A 22965-nucleotide genomic window follows, 5' to 3' on the forward strand; every position below is an offset into this window, starting at 1 on the left:
ACAAACTAAAAGTTTGTGATACTATTGGCTGTGCAGAGTTAAACTATGATCATGTGTAGCAGCCTAAAACTGGGATTATCAGCAATTAAATTGTGTGCTACTAACACCATGTTGTGTTGCATAACCTGTTCATTCACTTAGTTGTAATTCTTATTGCTTAACACTGATGATTCTGAGTAAAAGTACTTGTTAATCCTAATAAAATAACAATTCTTCCTTTCTAGGCCCTAGCAGATTTGGTCGATGCACACTTAAAATCTGCAGAAACTTCTTCCAAACAATTGAGTCTACGTTGTCCGCTCTGCGTTAATCCAATATGTGGAGAAACAAAGGCATTTTTTGCTAAACAAAATCTCTGAAATGACTCTTGTGTACTGATATTTTCTGCCCTTCAGAAAATGCATGATCGAATGGTCATCGTGATGGTTTATTTTCTGCTGTGATGGTTTTTGAAATAGCATGTATGTTGAGTGTAAATCTAACATCTAGAGTTTGTCTTCACTTCTGAAACTACATCTTTTTAGTGTAACTAAAAACAGACTTTTTGAAGAGAGTATAAAAGTTCCAGCTTGCACTGTTCTCCAATTATTGTACATGGGTACGAAGTTTAATATCTGTTTTCAGCATATTTTTCTTACCTAGATCCTTTTTTTAAGGAGTGTTGAAGATTAATCTTTTAAAGACTACATTTTTTTTTGTTTGCTCCTGCATAGGTTTTGAACATGATTCATATTTAGTAGAGCTTATCTTGTTGTCTTTGCCCTTCGAGGTGAAGCTAGTCATTGTCAGGGATGTTTGGTAGGATTCTTATGGCCACATGACTTTTTGAGTGCATGACTACTAAAGCACGTCTGCATCTCGCGTGTTATACTGCAAGTAGAACGGGAACAGCAGACTAAGTTTCAAACAATTAAGGATTTATTCTTGCATTTTGTTTCTGCTTCAAATGCAGGTTGAGCTCTAAGTAGCTGCATAATGTTTTTTTATTTGGTTGCACCAGGACTTGAATTTGATTCCAGAACTCCTGAGTGAAGCCTCTAGGGTGTCCCTGTAGCAATTCCTTTGACCCCCATGATAACACACTCCACCTCTTTATTGAAAATTGATCTTGGCGAGAGTGTGTCAGACATCCTAGACAAGTTGCCAGCGCATCTCAATCTTCACTGTTTCAGTTTTGTGTGAATGCTAGGCATGCTAGTTCAGGTGAGTAACTCAGTTAGACACACCTATTGGAGATTCTTGTTTTAAGAAGCCTCTGTTTAGAAACAAAAACTCTTAATCATTTACTTGATTTGCCCAAGATGACATCATATTAATTTGCATTTCTGACTTGATCCACTTTTAAGTGCAACCCCTTGTGCCATAAGAAATGGAGCAGGAGTAGACTATTCAGCCCTGCTGGATTTTACTCTCATTGAGATCCGAGGTGATCTCTATTTAAACACTTTTAATGCACAATCCCCATTTCCCTTGATGTTTTTAATGTGTAATAAACAATTGCTACAGAGTGGATAATGAAAGGATATTTCTCCTCAGGGAAGAGACTAGAACGAGGAGACAATTTTTTAAGAGAGTTCATAGTCATTGGTGCACTCCTAACAATGGTAGAGGCAGAGTTGGATTCTCGAATAATGAGAGTATTGAAGATATTTGGCGGGAAGGCAGAAATATGAATTTGTGGCCTCACTTGCATCTCAATGAATGATAGAGCAGGCCATAAGAGATTAATGGCCTACTGCTAATTTGTAAGATTTCGGTGTTGGACATTCTAAATAGCTGAGCCTCTGGAGCAAAAAATTCCAAACATTCATGAACGCAGGTGAAGAAGTTCCTCATCTTAATCCTGAGTGGTCTACCCCTTATCATTAAATTCTCTCTTGGATCCATATATTCCAGCCAGTGGAAATATTTTGCATCTACTCTGTTGATTCCTGTACGATTTTGTATATTTGAATGAGATCAGCTACAGGCAGTCTCAAGGGACCAAATGGTCTAATCCTGTTTGTTGTATTTATGTCCATCTCCAGAGAATGAAGAGTCAGTCTATTTAATCTTTTCTCCTACTGGAATCCCTCCAAGGAATTAGTCATTTAAACTTTGTTGTACCGCTTCAAGAGTGTTTCTGTAGATAAACTCAAAACTCCATACGATGCTCTGGCTGTAGTACGAGGAAACTTCAACCATGGAAAATAAGGTATAATAAAATAAAACAAAACTTTAAACCAGTAGAAAGGACTTTTAAACTAATGAAGGATCAAAAGGTTTATTTTCCTCCTTGGTCCTCTTCAGCAGACTATCCAGACTGTTAGAAAAGTCACTTCAGGGTGTTCGGTGGAGGTGAGATCCAAATTCACTCGAGTGTAAAACTTTAAAATCCGCTGGCTTTATATATACATGGGAAGTCATTTGCCATGTTTAAAATGTAGACCAAGCTACTAAGAAACTTCTTGTAAAATCACTGTTCACTTGGGAAAGAGCTTTTCCAACAGCACATTATTTGGAGATGAGGCGTGCATTGGTGGAGCTAAATCTTAAGGATCTGAAGCAGTCAACGATCTATTAATTGAAATTTATCCACTAAAATTATCAGCTACCAGTACAGAAGTTAGATATTCCTACACTTTTTATTGATTTGTGGGGTTTAATGCCACTGGCTAGGTCCTCATTTATTGCCCATTGCTAATTGCCTGTTGAAAGTAGAGGTGAACTTGAACCACTACAGTCTTTGGGGATTGGCACAGTGACAGTCCCTATCAAGCAGCCCTACTTCATCCTGAACTCTTTTAATGTCTATATGTGCAGGTCATGTTTCTGTAATTGATCTACTATTGAGGGTAGCTTTTTCTTACTACAAGGTGCTGTATACTATTTTGCTTGTCCAGAAATCAGATGAGAAACGTGCAGAAATAAAAACAAAACTGTGAATGCTTGAGATCTGAAACAAAAACTGAACTTGCTGGCGAAACTCAGCAGGTCTGGCAGTGTCTGTGAGAAGAAATCAGTTCACATTTGGAGTTGTGATGTCATCAGACTCTGCTTGTGAATGCTAACTCTGCTTTCTTCCCATAGATGCTGCCAGACCTGAGTTTCATTAGCCAGTTCTGTTTTTGTTTGAGAAACATGCTGGATGTATACAAATTGAAATGGTCCGTCAGACATTTTTGGATGCCTTCATTGAACTTACACCTTGGCCTATATCCTGTAAATTTTAGTCTTTTGATATATTTTACTTTTAATACTTATTTTATAACAGTGCCTGTTGTGCTGTGAAATGTAAAAGGAGCAAATAGAATTCTGTAGAACATGGTATAAAGGGATAGTATAACTGATATGTTCAGCTGAAAGGCAGTTACTGAGAACACAGTATGAATTGGAGTGTATAATTTGACCTACCTCATTAAAGTTTGACTTTGGGGCAACCCAATCAAGGAGGAATCTAATCATTACCAATTAAAGATTATTGGCACTGTCTCGTGTTCCCACAAGGAACGTGAACAGTTCCATCAACTTCACCCACACCTTCCACCCTGATCTCAAATTGACCTGAACCACCTCTGACAACTTCCCCCCCCCCCCCCCCCCCCGACCTCTCAAGTCTCCATTTCTGACATGTATTTCAAACCCAACCTACCTCGACTACACCTCTCGCACACCCTTCTGCAAACATGCAATCCCATACTCCCAATTCCTCCTCCTCTGTTGCATCTGTTCCCAGAATGAGGGATTTCACCTCAGGACATTCCAGATGTCGTCCTATTTCAAGGGCTGTAATTTCCCCTCCCTCGCAATTAATAATGCCCTCAACCACATCTCTATTTCCTGCACCTCTGCCCTCAAACTCACGTCGCCCAACCTCAGTAAGGAGAGTCCCCTGGTTCTCACATATTACCCCACCAACCTCCAAATCCAATACATCATCGTCTGCCATTTTTGTCACCTACAGTCAGATCCCACCACCAAGAAGATATTTCCTTCCCCACCCCTAACTGTTTCCCCTAGGGAGCATTCACTCCGCGACTCCCTTGTCATTTCCGCACACCCGACCAACCTCTCCTCCACACCTGGTACCTTTCCCTGAAACTGCAGGAAGTGCAACACCAGCCCCTACACCTTCCACACTCACCTCCAAGGCCCCAAACGATTCAGCTGCACTTCTAACCTGGTCTATTGCATCCTTTGCTCCTGATGTGGTCTCCTCTACATCGGAGAGACTCAGAGCAGACTCAGGGACTGGTTAGTGGAGCATCTGCACTCTGTATGCTCCAATCAACACCACCTTCCAGTTGCCAGCCATTTCAACTTGCCCCTCCTACTCCCTTGGAAACATGGCCATCTTGGGCCACCTCCAGTGTTAAAATAAGGGCACATGCAAAATGGAGGAACAACATCTTATATTCTGCTTCGGGAGCTTACAGCCCAATGGCCTCAACAGAGTTCACCAGCTTCAAAATCTACCCATCCCAACCTCATCCCATGTCCAGCCCTCCTCCTCCTCTTTGACCTGACCTAATCTGTCCATCTTTTTTCTCACCTATCTGCTCCACCCTTGCCACTGACCAATCACAAAAATCCCCTACCTGAATCCATCTATCACCACCCTATCTACCTTTCCCGCATCCACCTATCTCCCTCTCACCTACTTTCCCCCAGCCCCACCCTCCTCCCTCTGTTTATTTCTGAGTTCCCTTCTCCCTCCCCAGCCCTGATGAAGGGTTCTGACCTGAAACATCGACTTGCTTGCTCCTCCGACGCTGTCCGACCTGCTGTGTTCTTCCAGCTCTGCATTTTAAAGAATTTCTGTATCGTTTGCTATTTTGTTTCAAATATACAATAAGCTAGACTGAGACAACTCATTTTGGAATTGTTTTCTTCACCTATTCACTACTTTTTGCAGTCAGCTTTGGAAGGGAGTTTTGTTACGCACTAGTAATAGACAGGAGTAATTGGCAGCAATACATTACCCTGTCATAGCAATGTTCTCCTACCAGTTTTATTTAAAAGGCAGTTGAGAAGCCACAGAAGTAGTTAGAATATCAAATTATTTCCGAGTTAACTGTGGAATGGAATACCTTAAATGACTGGATTTGGCACTTAAAGCTACTACTTTCCTTTAATTTTAAAATTCGCACAACACCAGGTGAGAGTCCAACAGGTTTATTTGGAAGCACTAGCTTTCAGACCGCTGCTCCTTCATCAGGTGGTTGAAGGAGTAATGCTCCGAAAACTAGTGCTTCCAAATAAACCTGTTGGACTATAACCTGGTGTTGTGATTTTTAACTTTGTATACCCCAAATCATCTCCAAATCATGACAACCATAATTTTAAACAGTTAAATCGTGGGATCCTACAGCACAGGAAGAGGCTGTTGTGGAGATTTCACAACTTCAGTAGGAAAGCAGCCATTCATCACTGCTATCTGGTTTCTAGCTTTTTGCCAATTACACATTCACGTTGTAACTTTAATCCTTGTGATTTATTTTTGCTAATGAATCCAATATAGCTCAGATGAAACAATGTATTTTAAGTTCAGATACACATGAATCTCATTGGCCTACATTATACCTGAAATTCCGCAAGCAAATGTTTCCTAATTTTATTCCATTCCATTCCAATTTCTTATTTTTAAAGTGCACCCTATGATTTTAGAAGAAATTGAGTGAAGGAAATTAATCCACATTCTCCAAAGTGCTTGTCAGTATTATTTCCTACATCTCATTTCCCACTAAATTTTATTTGGGGGCCTCCTTTCAGCAAGAGATTACGTTTTTTCTAATGCATTTTTTTCTAATTGAAGACTTTAATCATTTTTAGCATTATTTTTTGAAAGAAGTGATTTTTATTAAAATTTAAAACTATATTTCATCTGAAGAGGGATGATCGTTGTGTTGATTGAATAATTTAGATGCAATTTCTTTCTTCTACTCATAACAGTTCTGCTCATAAAAGTTCTTCAACAGAACCTGAACTGGACTATTTCAAGTAACTTACCAAGTGCAATTATGTTGTTTTAAATTACTGATATGAACACAAAAAACACTGGTTTCAATTTAGTGTTTAGGAAAAATAGTGGTTCAGATGTGGAAAAGAAACAACATGAAGCAAATTTAAATTGGGTATCAGTATCCCAGTAATAACTGATTCAGAAGTTCTATAATGTCTGGGTCTTAAAAGCAATGGGTAGTGCTATGATATTAAAATAATGTAGTCTGCCTTTGTTTCTGGTTATACATTTATGAATTGGGCAAACTGAATTTTGACTTGAATTCTAGAAAAATGTAATAGTAAACTTAAGCAAAACAAGTTAACTGTTTCATATCTGTTCTGTACGAGTTCATTTGAGTTCAGATAAAGCTATTAATTACAGAGCCTGTTAATATTCTTTGAGAAGGATGTATATTGAAATTTTTGTGCTTCCATACTTCAGTTCACTTTTCTCACTGGCATCGCTTCCCTCAAAATCTAGCGCTTTCCACTGTGCTAATTGTGTCTATTCTTTAAAGCACTAAATTCAACAAAGTACAATTTAATATCGACTATAAGTTCATCATGAATTTATAAATGTCTAAAAGTAAATTTAGAATAAAACAGGTTTGATCTTTGCTATCAGTATGTTTTTAAAAAAAAATCAGGAGTATTCTTTGCCATGAATCATTGAACACTAATTTACATGCTCAAATGACACTAATAAACCAAAAAATGTTACAATGGTAAGTAATCTAAAATGCAAACTTAATGTGCTACTTTTCACATAATTATCCATTGCCAGCTAATCAAGTAATGTACGTATGAAATAGGAGCAGAGGTAGTCTATTCAACCCCTTGAGTCTGCTGTACTATTCAATAAGATTATATCTGTTTATTTTGAGTTCCACATTTCCATCTACCCCAGTACCCGTGATATTCTCCTCCTCAGAAGTCTATCTAGCTCTCTCAAAAATATTTAATGACACCCTCCTTCAACACCTCCAAAGTTCCAATGTTGTATAATCATCTCTCTTATGTGAAAGGATAACCCCTAATTTTAAAACTGTCATCCCTAGCTCTGGACACATCCACAAGAAGAAACATCCTTTCCAATTTCTGAATGCCATTCTGGATTTTGTACATATCAGTCAAAGTCAACGCTTATTCCTCAAATCTAGTGATAACAGCTCCAGCCTGTTCAGCAACAATCCTATCAAGACTATCCCATTCCATTCCAAATGTCAATCTAGTAAACCTTCATCCTGTTATTATTTTTGCCTTGGAAATATTAGTTTGGAATAATGACCTTACATTTCACTTAGTAGTGAGGTTTGAGAAGATTTGTAGTTCAGGTTGAGTTCGGGACGTAGGTTTGCTCGCTGAGCTGGAAGATTCATTTCCAGACATTTTGTCACCCCGACTAGGTAACATCTTCAGTGGGCCTCCGGGCGAAGCACTGTTGATAATTCCTGTTTTCCATTTATATGTTGTGGTTCTTTGGGTTGTTGATATCATTTTCCTGTGGTGATATCATTTCTGGTTCTTTTTCTCGGGTGGTAGAGAAAAAGAACAGTTCCTCTCTCACTTCCAATTTGTACCTATTTTTGGGAAGTTACTTGTATCCTGTATGTAGTGAAGACTGCTGCAAAGTACCTGTTCAATTCATCTGCTAACTCCTATTTTCCATTATTAATTCCCCCAAAGCACTTGCTGCAGGACTAGTGCTCGCTTTAACTCTCTTCATTTCTAATTACCATAGAAACTAACTACTTTTATATTCCTAACCAGCTTTCTCTCATTTTCTTTTATTTTTATTAGTAATGCTTAAAATTCTACTGTACCATCTAACATACCACCTGTTTTTGTGCGTCTTGTGCATCTTAGGATTTTTCTTTAAGTTTGAAATTCTCTTTTTAAAATTGTTAGTTCACCACAGATGGTGGGTCCTTCCAGTGGAATGGTCTGTCTGCATTTCTATTGACTTATTCTTCAAATTAGTTTGTCAGTTCACTTTCGCCAGTTCTATCTTCATGTCATCATGATTGCACTCCTCTTTTAAGACTAGTCTCAGACCTCCTACTCTCTTCATCGAAAAGGTGTGGTTCTGGAAAAGCAGGAGATTCGACATTTTCGGGCATAAGCCCTTCATTAGGAATTATTCCTGATGAAGGGCTTAAGCCTGAAATGTCAATTCTCCTGCTCCTCTGATGCTACTTTTCCAGCACCACACTCTGATCTCCAGCTTCTGCAGTCCTCACTTTCTCTTATTCCCCCCTCTCTCTCACTTTTTGTAAATTGTAAACCTATATCATTGCACAATACCACATATAGAATAGTCTGCTCTCAGGTCTGCTCCTGAACATACTGTTCTAAGAAATTATCCCAGAAATGTTCCAAAAACCCATCTTCTAAACCATTTTTGTCTATTTTGATTGTTCCAGTCTATACCTAGAGTTAATCTCCCTTTTATAATCTTAGAAATGCTTCGAAATATAAGACAGTCTAGACTCTCAACTTTTTCTTATTGTGAAGGTAAGTGTACGGTGTTACATTCCAGATGCAATTCGATTGGTCAACCTACTCTAAGCAAAACTCACTTTGTTCTTACACTACAATAAAAATAAAAGAAGAATTGGCTAAACAGTAAGTATCAATGCTTAACAAAATATAATATATTAACTACTAATTAACTGTTCCAATATAGTAACATCCCTTAAGCACATGCTTGACAATGGCAAATTCAGTAAAATTGTTTCACACTCAACTCAGCGGGAACACCAGCTTTTGGCTGGTGGAATTGCGGATAGTAAGGAGAATTGTCAGAAGGTACCCCAGGATTTAGATCAGTTGGAAGCACAGGCAGAAAAATGTAAATGAAGATAGTTTTAGAATCGAAGAGCAGGCTTGGAGGGCTGCGGGGCCGTTTGCTGTGCTGTTTTGTTCTTTATTCTGTAAAGAGAGAGGAATAAGAACTTTCACATTCAACTTCAAGATCCTAGCAACTGCAGAAAGCTAAAACTAAAAATTCTGATTCTGGGAGAACTTGAGACCACCATTCAGGCTGCTTCTATTGGTCCAATGTTTTTTTTTTAAAGGAACACCAAGGACTCAAGATGTTTATAGGCTTTGAACCGACTGCTCACACCTCTGTCTCAAGCTTTCCTCATTTTTAAAAAAGAATGAAATACGCATCTTAAAGCCACAGTATTGTCACACCTGCCCCACCCTAAAAAAAAACCCATCAATATACAAAGATGGCTTTATTTTTAAAAACCTTTAGCCATATGCTATTGGTACATTACATGGATTCTAAGCATACGAATATTCACTACTCCAGTCTATGTCAGTATGTATTTTCCTCACCACTATACAACTCTCTCTTCCTTCATCAAAGTCATAACAATGCATCAGCAATTACAGTCTCTCATCTTGCCACATGCATAATTTTCAAATTGAATGGTTGAAATAATAAACTCCAACTAAATAGTCCGGTATTTTTATCTTTAATTTTTTCCAAAAACTTTTAAGATGTTATGATCAGTATGTACAATTGTCTAAGATACATTTTTGGCAATATAAATGTCACCAACATCAACGGCAGGCTCAAGATTTCCACCTCAATTATGGAATGCTCCTGTTCATCTTATTCAATTTTCTGGAAAAATATGCAACAGGGTTTTCCTATCTTCCTGTCATCTTGTAAGAGTACTGCACTGACACTGACATTGATAGCCACACTGGCTTTGTGTAATTAGGTGTGACTAATGCAGGGACTGTGGTTAACTCAGCTTTCAGGTTGTCAAATGCCTTCTGACATTCTTCTGTCCACTGCAATTTTCTGCACTTCAAATTAACCAGTGGAGAAATCACACTGCTGAAATTGTGTATGAGCTTACGATTAAAAACCACTCTGTTACAGGAATTGTGGTACTTCCCTCTTCATTGATGGTATGGGAAAGTCCCCAGCTACCTTTGTTTTCACTTTCTGTGGGGCCACCTGTCCATGTCCAATGACATGACCCAGGAATGTGATTTGGGCTTTTGCGAACTCCGTTTTTTTAGATTAGATTACATTACATTACAGTGTGGAAACAGGCCCTTCGGCCCAACAAGTCCACACTGACCTGCCGAAGCGCAACCCACCCGTACCCCTACATTTACCCCTTACCTAACACTACGGGCAATTTAGCATGGCCAATTCACCTAACCTGCACATCTTTGGACTGTGGGAGGAAACCGGAGCACCCGGAGGAAACCCACACAGACACTGGGAGAACGTGCAAACTCCACACAGGCAGTCACCTGAGGTGGGAATTGAACCTGGGTCTCTGGCGCTGTGAGGCAGCAGTGCTAACCACTGTGCCACCGTGCCTGTTTTAGCTAGGTTTATCACTAAGCCTGACTTCTGAAGTCGATCAAAGAATTCTGATAGATGCTCCAAATGTTCCTTCCATTTGTGACTAAAAGCCATTGGATCATCTATGTACACCATTCAATTGGGTAATCACAAAATGACTTTATTGTTTAGTCTTTGAAATGTGGCTGGCCCATTTTTCACACCAGTGGCATGACTTTAAACTGCTACAGTCCATTCGGCATCATGAAACTGATGTCCTTCTCTCTTTCAGAAAAAGGTACCTGCCAGTAGCCTCTAAGTCAGTCCAACTTAAAAGTTGCTGTCCCACCTTCTCAATATAGTCTTCACTTTTCACTGGATTTTCTAGCTCACATACTGTTCTTCTCATTATGAATTCCACATATTATCACCTTTTCTGGAAATATTCCTTCTGAATTACATGCCGCCTCATTGCTCAGTCTCAAAGATTGATTTGCTCTCCTATCTCTTAAATTAGTAATTTCTTTACCTGCTCCTCTTGGCATGTGCGAGTAAACTTTACCTTCACAAGTAAATTCTCTAAAAGCATCTGGCAGTTGCTTCTCAACCAGCCCCTGATCAGGTTGTACATTATTTTGTAGCTTATTAGCCTCCACTCTGTTTTCCTTTACTACTTCAACAAAACTCTCTGGCTTATCGTGTTTTCCAACTTCTGTCTTCCCAGTACTTTTTCTAAACCACCAACACTGCAACTTCATGTAGCTTACTTTATTATTCTCTGCTCTTCCACCTAAGTTCTCACTACTTCAGGAAGTGCATTTTCAAACTCATCCAAAATAACCATCTCTATTTGCAAAACGCGTAACCATCTATCAAAGTTACTTTGATATCATTCATATGCACTCAATGTGCCATTTTTGACCTCCTTATATTCCCCAGATTCCTCCTCTTATAGATTAGATTAGATTACTTAGTGTGGAAACAGGCCCTTCAGCCCAACAAGTCCACACCGACTCTCCGAAGAGCAACCCACCCAGACCCATTCCCTTACATTTACCCCTTCATCCAACACTACGGGCAATTTAGCATGGCCAATTCACCTAACCTGCACATCTTTGGACTGTGGCAGGAAACTGGAGCACCCGGAGGAAACCCACACAGACACTGGGAGAATGTGCAAACTCCACACAGACACAAACTCCACTCAGCGCCAAAGAGGCTGCCTCAGCGCCAACCACTGTGCCACCGTTACGACACAATGGTGAACCTTCTGCTAATTAAACTAAACACACAGAAAAAACTCACCTCTCCTCTAATCTGTTAAAGTATGAGTGACAGAGAACTATCTAAATTCCACTATTTAAAGAAAAAAAAACAACTTCTTTAACTCCAAAAGTGAACATTAAGCAACAACTATTTACAACTCTAAGCTTCTTTTATCTTAAAGATTTGTTATCTATCTCGTACTCTGTAGCAATATACTGGTCCGATAAAGCTCCTATTAAATTTACAGCAAATCAGTTTTCAAAACCAGACAGCAGCTGTCGTCTTCTGTGTGATTCCTCTGTTGTAGATCTCCCTGGGTCGTCTTTGGTCTTTGACTGCACAGATTTCTCGTGAAAAAGGTACCTTTTAGAGAGAGGGTTTTCGGGCAATCTGTCTGACAGTGGCAGGTGATGCTCTTTCTCTGGTTAAAATGCCTGCTTTTTCTACCTGAAAACACCAGATCGTCTCATTCATTCAATGTTGTCAAAATAGTAAAATCCAAATTCAATTGGGTTTTAGTTTCTTGGGGCATAATTCAACTTGGTTAAATTCGAGCTGCTGTGAAAACAACGAGGTATCTCGGTTATCACAATATTTCAATTTTCCAGCACACTCTGTGACTGCTATCAGTCACATGACAGGTGCCGGGGCATTCACTCTCTCTTAAAGGTACAGTACATGCCTTCAACTTCATAACACCTTCCTCCTAAGAAAAAATGAACATCATAATGAAAAGATGGCTTCATTTTTTTTCCTATTTCTTAACCCCATTACCATGAAATACATAGGATATTAATCCAAGTTCAATATATATATATATATATATAAAACACATAACATTGATATCTGTTCAATCTTATCCATACTTTATCCATTAAATCCCTAATAATGCATCTACTATCACATTTTTATGACCCGCAACATGTAAGATTTGTACAGATGTAAATACCTCAAGCTCTACTTACCAACTTTGTTTGGATCAACAATGCCCTCATGGTCACCAGGCATTTTATTTGTGTAGCCACTTTCTCAAATGAAATGAAAAAGGCTTCTACATCCTCCTTGTCAAACTTAGACAACACTTATACATATTTAAATATATACCCACCAGGCCTTTGGCTACAAAAGGGGATTGTTCTCCATCACTGTCCTCATCACTACTAATAATTTTTACCTCTACCTCTGCCATTTTAAGTTGATTTTGAGTTTTCAGTTCCAAACTTTGAAGTTCAAAAATTCTTTCTTTCTCCCTTTTTTCCTCACTTTCTCCCTTTCTCCTGCTAAGGCTTTCCGTTTCTTCTGCTTTTAATTGTAATTCAGACTGTTTAATTTCCTTGTGTTCAAGCTACTTTACTTCAATTGAACCTTAACCATTTCCAGATTCCATTCCATTCCTGTAAATTGTAAATGCTGCACGATTGCCATGATTATTTTCCCTTTCCAGACAAGCCCAATGCCAACTTGTTTGCCAATTCCAAAAACTTAAGCACTATCAACAGGTTCAAGAACAGCTTCTTCCCCACTGTTATTAGACTTCTGAATGGACTACTTAAATTTCAGATCTAATGTTGATCTTGCTTTTTGTGCACCTTTGCAGCCGTAACTTTGTATTCCTTGACCTGTTCAATCACTCTGTGATCTTTGTATGTCATGATCTGCCTGTACTACATGCAAAACAAAGATTTTCACTGTATTTAGGTACATGTGACAATAATAAATGAAATCAAATCGCTCACTTTCTGTAGAATGTCTGAAGTGACTTCTTCCATCCCCAGGAAACTCTTACTGACTGAAAGCCATTGCTACACAAGGCGCACCCTGTTTAAACCAATCAAATGCAGCACCCAAAAATTTTTAAAAAGTCAATATTTACGACTGTCCGCCTTTGAGTCCAACAATCCAAGACTCAACCTAGAATTAGAAATATTGATTCTGACAAGAGCACCCAATTTGTTATGAACCAGACCAAATCTCCTCAAATGTGTATTAAGAAAGTAGCCTAAGCTGTTAACTTTTCCTTATTTTAAAGTACCAGATATTGTGTTCTGGATGCAATTCGACTGGTCAAACTATCAGATTTTAAACAAACACACTTTATCCATAAATTATAGTTCAAATACAACAAAAGAAAAGAAATTGGAATAACTTTATTGGAAAACTTAACAATTATAGATTATTTTACCAATAGATAGTAACTTCTAATTTAGTAAGATCCCACAAACTTACCCTTGACAAAGGCAAATTCAGAAAGACAGATTATCTCGCATTCAACTCCAGCAGCAGGAAGAGAAGCCACAGCTTTTGGTTGTAGGTGAGTGAGGAAAAACAGCTTCCACACCCAGCTTCAAGATCCCAGCAGCTACAATTGAAAACCTAAAACTAAATGTCCTGGTGCTGTGGGAGCTTGAAAACAAAAACCCAAGGCCTCACAAGCTGTTTATGGACTTTCAATACTTAGCTCAGCATCTCTGTCTTAAAACCTCTCCTAAAATAAAACCCCAGAACAACATATACCTCTTAAAGGCATAGAATCATCACACTTGCTCACTTTAAAAAAAAATGAGCCATTGATATACAAAGATAGCTTGTTTTAAAACCCTTTAGTTTCGTCCTCTTAGTACACTCTATTACATATACACTACATTGATTCTAAATATGCAAACATTCACTACTGCAGTCCATTTCAGGCCATTCAGTCCTGTCTTGCTGGATTCTGAATTTATCCCAGTCTTCGGACTACTTACATACCTTTTCTTTCAATTTAATACTCTCCTTATCTTCCTTGCTCAACTTTGGTTGGCTTATCTCACTATTAGAATCTTGCCTCCTTACTGGGATATATTTTACTGAGTCATGAATTACCTTTTTAAAGGTCTGCTACTGCTTGCTCACTGTCTTTGCTGCTAATCAATCCACCAGTTCACCTTAGTTAGTCCTGTACTCAATTCATTGTAATATCCTTTATTTGAGTTAAACATAATTGTTTCTGACCCAAGTTTTTCATTCTCAAAATGAATTTAAAATTCTATCAAGTTATGATCACTACTTCCTTGGGGATTTTTTTTTTTAACTCTGAGGTCATTTGTTAAACCTGCCTTATCTGTTACCAGGTTCAATATGGCCTGCTCCCTGGGTGGCTCCGTAACATTGCTGTCGGAAACTATCCCTATTGTACTGCATGAATTCATTATCATAACTACCCTTCCAATATGATTAACCCAATCAACATTAAGATTAAAGTCAACTATGATTATTGCTGTATTCTTTTTACATGTTCCTATTATTTGTTGATTTATAGCCTTTCCTATGGAGTGGCTACTGTTTGGGGGTCAGTACATTCCTCCTACTAATCTCTTCTTTCCCTTGCTGATTTTTCACAACCACCCAAATGGACATCATCCAAGCCCAAGCTCACAACTGTCCTCACTTTATCACTTACTAATAGTGCTGCTCCACCACCATTATCATCCCTCCTGTCTCTCAAAAGGTCAAATATTCCTGAATGTCAAGTTTCTAGTTTTGATCTCCTTGTAACCATGTTTCCCTAATGGCTATGAGATCACATCCATTTACCTCAATTTGCATCATCAGTTGATCGACTTTATTCTGAATGCTTTATGTATCAAGAAACCAAGCCTTTAAGTTTGTTCTATTGTCAAATTTCACTACATTTCATGGTTCCTTGGTGCGATATGACATTCACACATTCTGTCCATAAGTTTTATTTTCTGGTAACAATCAGCCCCATCACAAACCTATAATCTTACCTTCCTCTTTAGTTCTGATTTCCTAACTTTCCATGCAAGTGACCCCCCCTCCCTACATCCCAAATTTAATTTAAAACACTATCCACAGCCCTCATCATGCGATTCACAGGACTCTGGTCCCAGATGATTGAGGTGAAGCTGGAACAGTTCCCTCTTCTCCAGTACTGATGCCAGTGTCCCATAAGTTAAAACTAATTTCTCTCACACTAGTCTTTGAGCCATGTGTTTACTTATCCCACCATGTCTGTGCTGACCATGGGCAACACCGTGGTCTCACAGCTCCAGAGACCCTGGTTCAATTTCAATCATGGGCGACTGTGTGGAGTCTGTACATTCTCTCTGTCTATGTGAGTTTTCTCCAGGTGCTCTGGTTTCTTCCCACTGTCCAACAATGTGCATGTTGGTTGGATTAGCCATGCTAAATTGTCCCTAGTCCAGGGATGTGCAGGCTAGGTGCTTAGCCGTGGGAAATCAGGGTTTAGGGTTGGGGTGGTGGGATGCTCTTTGGAGGGTCAGTGTGGACTTGATGAGCTGAATGGCCTGCTTCCACACTGTAGGGATTCTATGATGCCATTTTAGGCTTATCTCATCTGCCTGCATGTGGTCTGTATCGCTCTATTCCTTACGTGTTCATGTATCTGTTTAAATGCCTCTTAAGCTTGGCTAACTTATCTGCTTCTACCACCTGCCCTGGCAACATGTTCCAAACACCTATCACCTGTGTAGGAAAAAACAACTTTTCCTCGCGCATCTCCTTTAAACTTTCCCCTCTCACCTTTAACCTATGCCCTCAAGTATTTGATATTTATGCCAATGGAAAAAAAACTCCAATTATCCACCCTATCTATACCTCTTATAATTTTGTATACTTCTATCAGGTTGCCTCTCACACTCTGGTGAAAACAATCTAAGTTCATCCAACCTCTTCTTATAGCTAATACCATGTCACTGTTAAGTTTGTTGACCCTGTGTCAGTTAGCTCATGGCTCCAGTAGTAATCCAGAGATTTTTATCTTCTTGGTTTTCCTTTCTAATTTAGCCCATAGCTGCTTATGCTTCTTCATTCTGCATATATCATTGGTATTTATGTGGACTATGACACCTGGAGCTTTCCCCTCCCACTCCAAGTTCCTGTGCAGTCCAGATGGGATATCCTGAACCCAAGTACCAGGGATGCAACACAGCCTTCGGGACTCGCAATTCTGGTCAGAGAAAATAATGTAGAGAGTGTGGTGTTGGGAAAACGCAGCTGGTGAGGAGCAGGAGAATTTACGTTTTGGGCATAAGCCCTTCATCAGAATCCTGATCTTGATTCTGATGAAAGGCTTTTGCCGTAAACATCAATTCTCCTGCTCCTCGGATGCTCTCTAATTTGCTGAGCTTTTCCAGCACCACACTCTTGACTCTGATCTCTAGCATTTGCAGTACTCACTCTCTCCTCGGAGAGAATAAGGTCTATCCCCCTGACTATGTTATCCCTGATTACAACAACCATTCTCTTTTCTCTCTCTCCTGAGTGGCTCCCTGTGCGATGGTGCTATGGTTTGTTCAGCTTCCCTGAAGCCCTCATACTCATCCACGCAAGGAGCAAGAATGTCAAATCAGGCTGAGGCTGTTGCGGCATTACCTCTTCGCTCATCCTCACTCTCTCCTATCCCTGACCACTGACAGGTCCAATAGCTCCATCATTCAGATACAATGCATTGCCCAGCCCTGCATCTCTATTTTATTTATTTGGTTCTTAATTAGTTCTTTTCTAATTTTGTAATTTTTAAGTTTTAATCTGTGAAATATTTATTCTATTTACCTTTAATCTTGCAATAACTTTATGATAGACACCCAAATTCGCAGCTATTACCTACAAATGAACTTAGTTTTGCCTTGACATCACTCTTTGTTTTGTGCTGAGCCTCTGATCCTGGGCTTCAATTATAAGAGCATAAAACCATGAGACATAGGAGCAGAAATTAGGCCATTCAATCCATCGAATCTGCACCATTATTCAATCATGGCTGGTAAGTTTCTCAACCTGATTCTCCTGCTTTCTCCCTGTAATCCTTGATCCCCTTGATTTTCACGAACCTGTCTATCTCAGTCTTAAATATACTCAATGACTTGGTCTCCACAGCCTTCTGTGGCGATGAATTCCATAGATTCACCACTCTGGCTAAAGATGCTTCTCTTTATCTCCATTCTTAAAGATCTTCCCTTTACTCTAAGGCTATGTTCTTGGGTCCTTGTCTTTCCTACCAATGGAAACACCTTCCCAACATCTATTCTATCCAGGCCATTCGTATTCTGTATGTTTCAATTAGAACTCCCCTCCTCATCCTTCTAAACTCCATGGTGTATAAACCCAGAGTCCTCGAACATTCCTCAGATTAACAGCTTTTCATTCCTGGGACCATTCTTGTGAACCTCCTCTGAACACGCTCCAAGGCCAGTACATCCTTCCTGAGATATGGGGCCCAAGACTGTGTACAATACTCCAAAAGTGGTCTGACCAGGGCCTTATAGAGCCTCAGAAGTACATACCTGCTTTTATATTTGAGTCACTCAAAAGAAATGCCATCATTGCATTTGCCTTCCTCACTACAGACTCCACCTGCAAGTTTACCTTGACAGAATCCTGGACCAGAGCTCTCAAGTCTCTTTGCACTTAAGAATTCTGAATTTTCTGCCCAATTAGAAAATAGTCCGTGCTTCTATCCTTCCTGCCAAAGTGCTTAACCTCACATTTTCCCACGTTGTACTCCATCTGCCACTTCTTTGCCCACTCTCCTAACCTGTCCACATTCTTCTGCACCCTCCCTGCATCCTCAATGGGACCTGTCCTTCTACCTATCTTTGTATCGTCTGCAAACCTAGGCAAAATGCCCTCAGTTCCTTCATCTAGATTGTTAATGTATAAAGTGAAAAGTTGTGGTCCCAACATTGAGCCTTGCGGAACACCACTTGTCACTGGCTGCCATCCTGAATAAAAACACTGCAAACTATGACCCAAAAAAAAAGCACAAAGCATCTCCTCACCAATTTCCCACACTGCTGAAAAATCCCAGAAATACACATTAATTTAGGCTGTGCCTTAATCTGGATTCGATCTCTCCTTGATCATGAAAGGCTGACTTGTTCTAACTTGTTAGTGGTACTCTCACTGCTGCTAATGTGCATCACTGGTGAAAAGGCTGTAAATGATGAAAGGGATGGATAGAACACCAACCATATAGCTGCTTTGGGCTTCTTGTGTTTTGTTGTAGCTGCAGTTATCCGAGTAAGTGGTGATTATTCCATTTTGTTCCTAACCTGTGCCTAGTACATTATGTGCAGACATGTGGAGTCAGGAGGTGAATCACCACAAATTTGCGAGCTTCCAACCTACTTTTATATTTACGTGGCAAATCCATTGCAGTTTCTGGTCAACGGTAATTCCAGGATATTGATATTGGGTGATTCATTGATGGTAATACCATTGGATATTGTGGGAAGATGGTTAGATTCTCTTTTTAGAGATGGTCATTGCCTGGCACAAATGTTATTTGTCTGCAGATTCTGGAAATCTGAAACAAAAACAGAGGTTGCTGGAGAAGCTCAGCAGGTCTGGCAGCAGTAGGGAGAAGGCTGAAGAAGGATCACTGGATCTGAAACATTAGCTCTATTTTCTTTCCCCAGATGCTGCCAGCCCAGCTGTGTTTTACAAGAAATTTCTGATTTTGTTACTTGCCACTTGTCAGTCCAAAACTGGCTATTGTCCAGAGCTGGCTCCATATGCACAGAGACTATTTCAGTATCTGAGGAGTCATGAACAGTGGTGAACATATTGCAATTGTAACTGAACATCCTCACTTCTCCACTATGGTGGTGGGAAAGATATTGAGGAAGCCGGTCAGAGAGGTAGGTCTTGGACACTACCCTGATGAACTCCTGCAGAGATGCCTGTTCGTATCTCTCTGCCCCAACCTCCCCTTTCTCTCCCCTTGCCTTTCTCTCATTCCTCCCTCCTTCTCTCCCCCCTCCCCGCACTCACCCTGTCCCCTCCTTCCCTCCCCCTCTCCACAGCAACCCCCCCACCCCCATCCCACATTATTTTTGGTCAGAGTGAAGAACACTGTCCAGTTTGGCCGTGTAGAAACATAGAAGATAGGAGCAGGAGGAAGCTGTTTGGTCCTTCGAGCCTGTTCTAACATTCCTCACCCTCATGGCTGATCGTCCAACTCAATAGCCTAATTCTGCTTTCTCCCCATGGCCTTTGATCCCATTTTCCCCAAGTGCTATATCAAGCCACCTCTTGAATACATTCAATGTTTTGGCATCAATTACTTCCAGTGGTAATGAATTCAACAGGTCACCACACTTTGGATGAAGAAATGTTTCCTCACCTCAGTCTTTCCTCACCAAATCCTTAGGTTGTGACCTCTGGTTCAGGTCACATCGTAGATCAGAAACATCCTCCCCGCACCTAATACTGTCAGAATTTTATAAGTCTCTATGAGATCCCCCCCTCATTCATCTGAACTCCAGTGAAAACAATCCTGACTGAGTCAATCTCTCCTCATACGTCAGTCCCACCATCCCCACAATCAACCTGGTAAACCTTCACTGCACTCCTTCGAGAGCAAGACCATCCTTCCTCAGAAAAGGAGACCAAAACTGCATGGAGTATTCTAGGTGTGGCCTCACCAAGACCCTATACAACTGCAACAACACATCCCTGCTCCTGTATTCAAAACCTCTTGCAAAGAAGGCCGACATACCATTTGTTATCTTTACTGCCTGCTGCACCTGCATGCATACCTTCAGCAACCAATGCTCAAGGGCGCCAGGTCCCAGTACACACTCCTCTCTCCCAATTTACAGCTAGTCAGGCAGTAATCTACCTTGTTATTTTTTGCTTACAAGGTGAATAACCTCTCATTTATCCAAATTATACAGTAATCTGCCATTGATTTGCCAATCACCCAGCCTGTCAAGATCATGCTAAAGGATCTCTGCATCCTTGTCACAGTTTACCCTCCACCCAACTTGATATCATCTGCAAACTTGCAGATGTTACATGTTGTTCCCTCATCCAAATCATTAATATATATTGTGAGTAGCTGATCCCTGTGGTGCCCCACTAGTTACTGCCTGTCAATTTGAAAATGACTCATTAATTCCTGCTCTTTGTTTCCTCTCTGCCAACCAGTCTTATATCCATCTCAAAACACCTACCCCAGTCTCATGCACTTTAGTCTTGCAAAATAATCTCTTATACGAGACTTGGTCAAATGATTTCTGAAAGTTCAAATTTTGCACATCGACTGGCTCCCCCTTGTTAAGTCTACTAGTTACATCTTCATAAAATTCCAACAGATTTGTTAAGTATGGTTTCCACTTCATAAATCCATGCTGGCTCTGTCTGATCCTAGCACTGCTTTCTAAATGCTCCGCTATAATGTCCTTGGTAATGACAATAGACGATAGGTGCAGGAGTAGGCCATTCTGCCCTTCGAGCCAGCCCCACCATTCATTATGATCATGGCTGATCATCCTCAATCAGTATCCTGTTCCTGCCTTTTCCCCATAACCCTTGATTCCACTATCCTTAATAGCTCTATCCAACTCTTTCTTGAAAGTATCCAGAGACTTGGCCTCCACAGCCTCTGGGGCAGAGCATTCCATACACCCACCACTCTCTGGGTGAAGAGGTTTCTCCTCAACTCTGTAAATTTGAGATTTTTCCCCGCTTACAGGTCTATAATTCCCTGTTTTCTCTCTATCTTCCTTTTTGAATATTGGAGTGACATTAGCTACCCTCCAGTCTACAGTGACTACATAGTCTATAGAATCCTGGAAGATGACCTCCAATACATCCACTGTTTCTAGAGCCACTTCCTTAAGTACTCTGAGTTGTTGATTATCACGCCCTGAGGATTTATCTGCCTTCAATTCTATCAATTTTCCTAGCACTATTTCTTTATTAATATTGATTTCCCTCGGTTCTTCCTTCTCATTAAATACTGCATTTTGCAATACTTCTGGAATCTGATTTGTGTTTTATGAAGTCAAAACCAAAGTATGTATTCAGTTGCTCAGCCATTTCTTTGTCCCCATTATACATTCCCCTATTATACGTTGTCCCCTATTATACATTCCCCTGTTATACATTGTCCTCTATTAAACATTCCCCTGTTACACATTGTCCCCTATTATACATTGTCCCCATTATACATTCCCCTATTATACATTTCCCTATTATACATTGTCCCCATTATACATTCCCCTATTATAAATTCCCCAATTATACATTGTCCCCTATTACACATTCTCCCCTGTTATACATTGTCCCCTATTATACATTGTCCCCATTACACATTCCCCTATTATACATTGTCCCCATTACACATTCCCCTATTATACATTGTCCCCATTACACATTCCCCTATTATACATTGTCCCCATTATACATTCCCCTATTATACATTGTCCCCATTATACATTCCCCTATTACACATTGTCCCCATTATACATTCCCCTATTACACATTGTCCCCATTATACATTCCCCTATTACACATTGTCCCCTATTACACATTGTTCCCTATTACATATTGTCCCCTATTACACATTGTCCCCTATTATACATTCCCCAATTATACATTGTCACCTATTATACATTGTCCCCTATTATACATTCCTCTAATATTCTTTCCCCTATTATACATTCCCCTATTATACATTATCCCCTATTATACATTGTCCCCTATTATACACTCCCCCCTATTATACATTCCCCATTATACATTGTCCCCTATTATACTGTCCCCTATTAAACATTGTCCCTATTATACATTGTTGAAAATGTATTGCTGGAAAAGCGCAGCAGGTCAGGCAGCATTCAGGGAACAGGAGAATCGACGTTTCGGGCGTAAGCCCTTCTTCAGGATCCTATTATACATTGTCCCCATTACACATTCCCCTATTATACATTCTCCTATTATACATTGTCCCCTATATACATTCCCCTGTTATACATTGTCCCCTATTATACATTGTCCCCATTATACATTCCCCTATTATAAATTCCCCAATTATACATTGTCCCCTATTATACATTGTCCCTATATACATTCCCCTGTTATACATTGTCCCCTATTATACATTGTCCCCATTTTACATTCCCCTATTATACATTGTCCCCATTATACATTCCCCTATTATAAATTCCCCTACTATAAATTCCCCAATTATACATTGTCCCCTATTACACATTGTCTCCATTATACATTCCCCAATTATACATTCTCCCCATTATACATTCCCCTATTATAAATTCCCCTATTATACATTATCCCCTATTATACATTCCCCCCTATTATACATTCCCCCCTATTATACATTCCCCCCTATTATACATTCTCCCCCATTATACATTGTCCCCTATTATACATTGTCCCCATTATACATTGTCCCCTATTATACTGTCCCCTATTATACATTGTCCCTATTATACATTCCCCAATTATACATTCCCTTATTATACATTGTCCCCTATTATACATATTCCCCGATTATACGTTGTCCCCTATTATGCATTGTCCCCTATTATACATTTCCCTATTATACATTGTCCCCTATTATACATTCCCCTATTATA

At 39.7% G+C, this 22965-nt stretch overlaps 1 protein-coding gene across 1 annotated transcript in view; it reads left to right on the forward strand.

Moving 5' to 3' along the window:
* fech (ferrochelatase) overlaps positions 1–6599 on the forward strand; it is a 58660-nt gene extending 52061 nt beyond the window's left edge. The window contains exon 11 of the mRNA XM_043676176.2: positions 225–6599. Within this exon, the coding sequence (XP_043532111.1) occupies positions 225–359 (135 nt within the window). The 3' untranslated portion in view covers positions 360–6599. The remainder of the gene's footprint in view (positions 1–224) is intronic.
* Positions 6600–22965: the final 16366 nt, after the last annotated feature.

Source organism: Chiloscyllium plagiosum, unplaced genomic scaffold (assembly GCF_037043375.1).
Source record: "Chiloscyllium plagiosum isolate Xiang-an unplaced genomic scaffold, Cpla_swu_hap1 HiC_scaffold_1, whole genome shotgun sequence".
NCBI classification, from domain to species: domain Eukaryota; kingdom Metazoa; phylum Chordata; class Chondrichthyes; order Orectolobiformes; family Hemiscylliidae; genus Chiloscyllium; species Chiloscyllium plagiosum.